This window comes from Myotis davidii, unplaced genomic scaffold (genome assembly GCF_000327345.1).
Source record: "Myotis davidii unplaced genomic scaffold, ASM32734v1 scaffold448, whole genome shotgun sequence".
NCBI classification, from domain to species: domain Eukaryota; kingdom Metazoa; phylum Chordata; class Mammalia; order Chiroptera; family Vespertilionidae; genus Myotis; species Myotis davidii.
In genome coordinates, this window is record NW_006383009.1 from 476242 (window position 1) to 478248 (window position 2007).

The following is a 2007-nucleotide window of genomic DNA, read 5'->3' on the forward strand; positions in this document are numbered from 1 at the left end:
CGTCTCCCCCGCCCCTTCTGCACCCTCTCCTAAATTCGTGTTCTTCCCCCCTTTGCCCAGACCCACTCCTCACGGTGCCCATGACTTTCCAGCGCCTCCTAGCAACTGATCAGCCAACCCACTCGGTCTCCTAGGCAGGCAGACGTGCCCCAACAGCTCCTCAAACGCCAACCAAAATACCCCCCTCCGATCCCAGGCCTTCTGGCTCTGGAGTTTTCTGTTGTCCTTTGCAGCAGCGGCTGCCCCTCACTCACTGCCCCCAACTCCCTTCTGTGGAGCAGGCTCAGCCCCACCACTCTTGCCCCGACTGCTCTTCTCAAGGACCCAGTGACTGTCACACGACCTATCAAATGGCCAGGGGCATGGGCCCATCAGCAGCACGGTCACAGTGGGTCCCTTCCTCCGGCTGCAGTGCTTCTTCCACTTGGCTCCAGGGAGACCACTCTGGTTCTCCCCCTGCCGCCGGCTGCCCCCTCAGTCTGTGTGGCTCAGTCCTGCTCACCTCGGGAACCACTCAGTCCCAAGACTCAGTCCTTGGGCTGCTGTCCCTCTCTCTCCCCAGGTCATCTTATCTAATCTTCTGGCGTAAAAAATAACATCTATTCCAGGGATTTACAACCTTGGCTGCACATTAGAATACTTGGGCGGATTTGCATCAAAATCTCTCTGAATGAGTCCCAGGTATTCCCGCCTGCAGCCCAGGTGTGGCCCCGAGCTACAGACGTGTGTCGTAACTGCCTCCTCAGCATCTCAACTCGGATGCACCACATCTGAACCTGCGCCTCTTACACCTGCGCCTCCTGCAGTCCCCCCTGCATTTGTAAGTGGCAGCTCCATCCTTCCACCTGGTCAGGTTAGTCAGCCATGACTCCTCTTTCAAATCCATCAGCAAATTCCCAGGTCTCTGTCTCCGAATCCCCCAGGCCTGCTGCTGCGGCCTAGCCTGAGGCACTGTGGCTCCTACCGGGTCCCCTGCTGCCACCTGCCCTCTCTCCCCCACCTGGCAGCCTGCATGAGCCTTTCCAGATATCACTTGTCGGAGCATGTCACTCTTCTGCTCAGAACCGCTCAGCTCTTGCAGAATAAAAGCCAAACTCCTTATAATGGCCCCAAAGGCCCTCCAGGACCCAATCCCATCTCCCGCCATAGTCCCCTCACTCCATCCTGGCCTCTCCTTGATATCCCAGAGCATACCAGACATGCTTCTGCCCCTGGGTCTCTGGGGTCCCCTGGATGCAGCACCCCTCCCCCACCCAGCAGGGCTGACTCCTTCACTCCCTGGGCTCTCTGCTCCGATGCCACTTAGCAGGGAGGGGCCTTTCCTGCACAGGGGAAGCCCCAGCCCTTTGCTCCCTAGTGCTGACCACCAGCTGCTGTATTGAGTACTTATTATCTGCTTATTCTGTCTCTCTCTTTCTTAAGCTTCACTGGGGCAGGGACATTCTTGTTTGTCCTGTTTTATCTTCAGCGCCTGGAATAGTGCCTGGCACACAGTAAGCGCTCAATACATGGTCACAGGAGTAACTGAATGAATGAGTGACCTCATGGATGCCCAATACCCTCAAAGGATACTGGGGACAGTGCCTGGTCATTGTTCCCGCCCTCCGCCCCCAAGAACAGGGAGGAGATTGGAGGATACTTCCTGTGCCTGTTTTAGGAACCACTCAGCACAGAGCCTGAGTGGGTGCAGAAGAGCTCCCTGAGCAGGCAAGTTCTCTTTTCGGCCCCTCCCTTCCGAAGCCCCCGGAGCTGAGCCCACTGGGGTAGCGGTAGGGAGGGAGCCCTGGAAGGGTGTCTCACCTGGCATTTTCCGGTGAATCTGATGGAACATTCTCCGGTACCAGTCCTTAGGGCTGTCCACACTCTGGGATCAGAAGAGGCAACGTCAGGCCACCCTCCTAATACCCAATACCCACAGAAGTTTTCCCTTACTGGGCCCTTTTCCTGTGAGCCCCGGTGGTGGTGGTGGGGGGGGGCTAGTGACGTCTTTACTGGCAATGACCTCGT

At 57.3% G+C, this 2007-nt stretch overlaps 1 protein-coding gene across 1 annotated transcript in view; it reads right to left on the reverse strand.

Annotated features, from left to right (window-relative positions):
• The window catches only part of SORBS3 (sorbin and SH3 domain containing 3), a 23793-nt gene that overhangs the window by 14459 nt on the left and 7327 nt on the right, over nucleotides 1-2007 (reverse strand). The window contains 1 exon segment of the mRNA XM_015557726.1: nucleotides 1801-1864. Within this exon segment, the coding sequence (XP_015413212.1) occupies nucleotides 1801-1864 (64 nt within the window).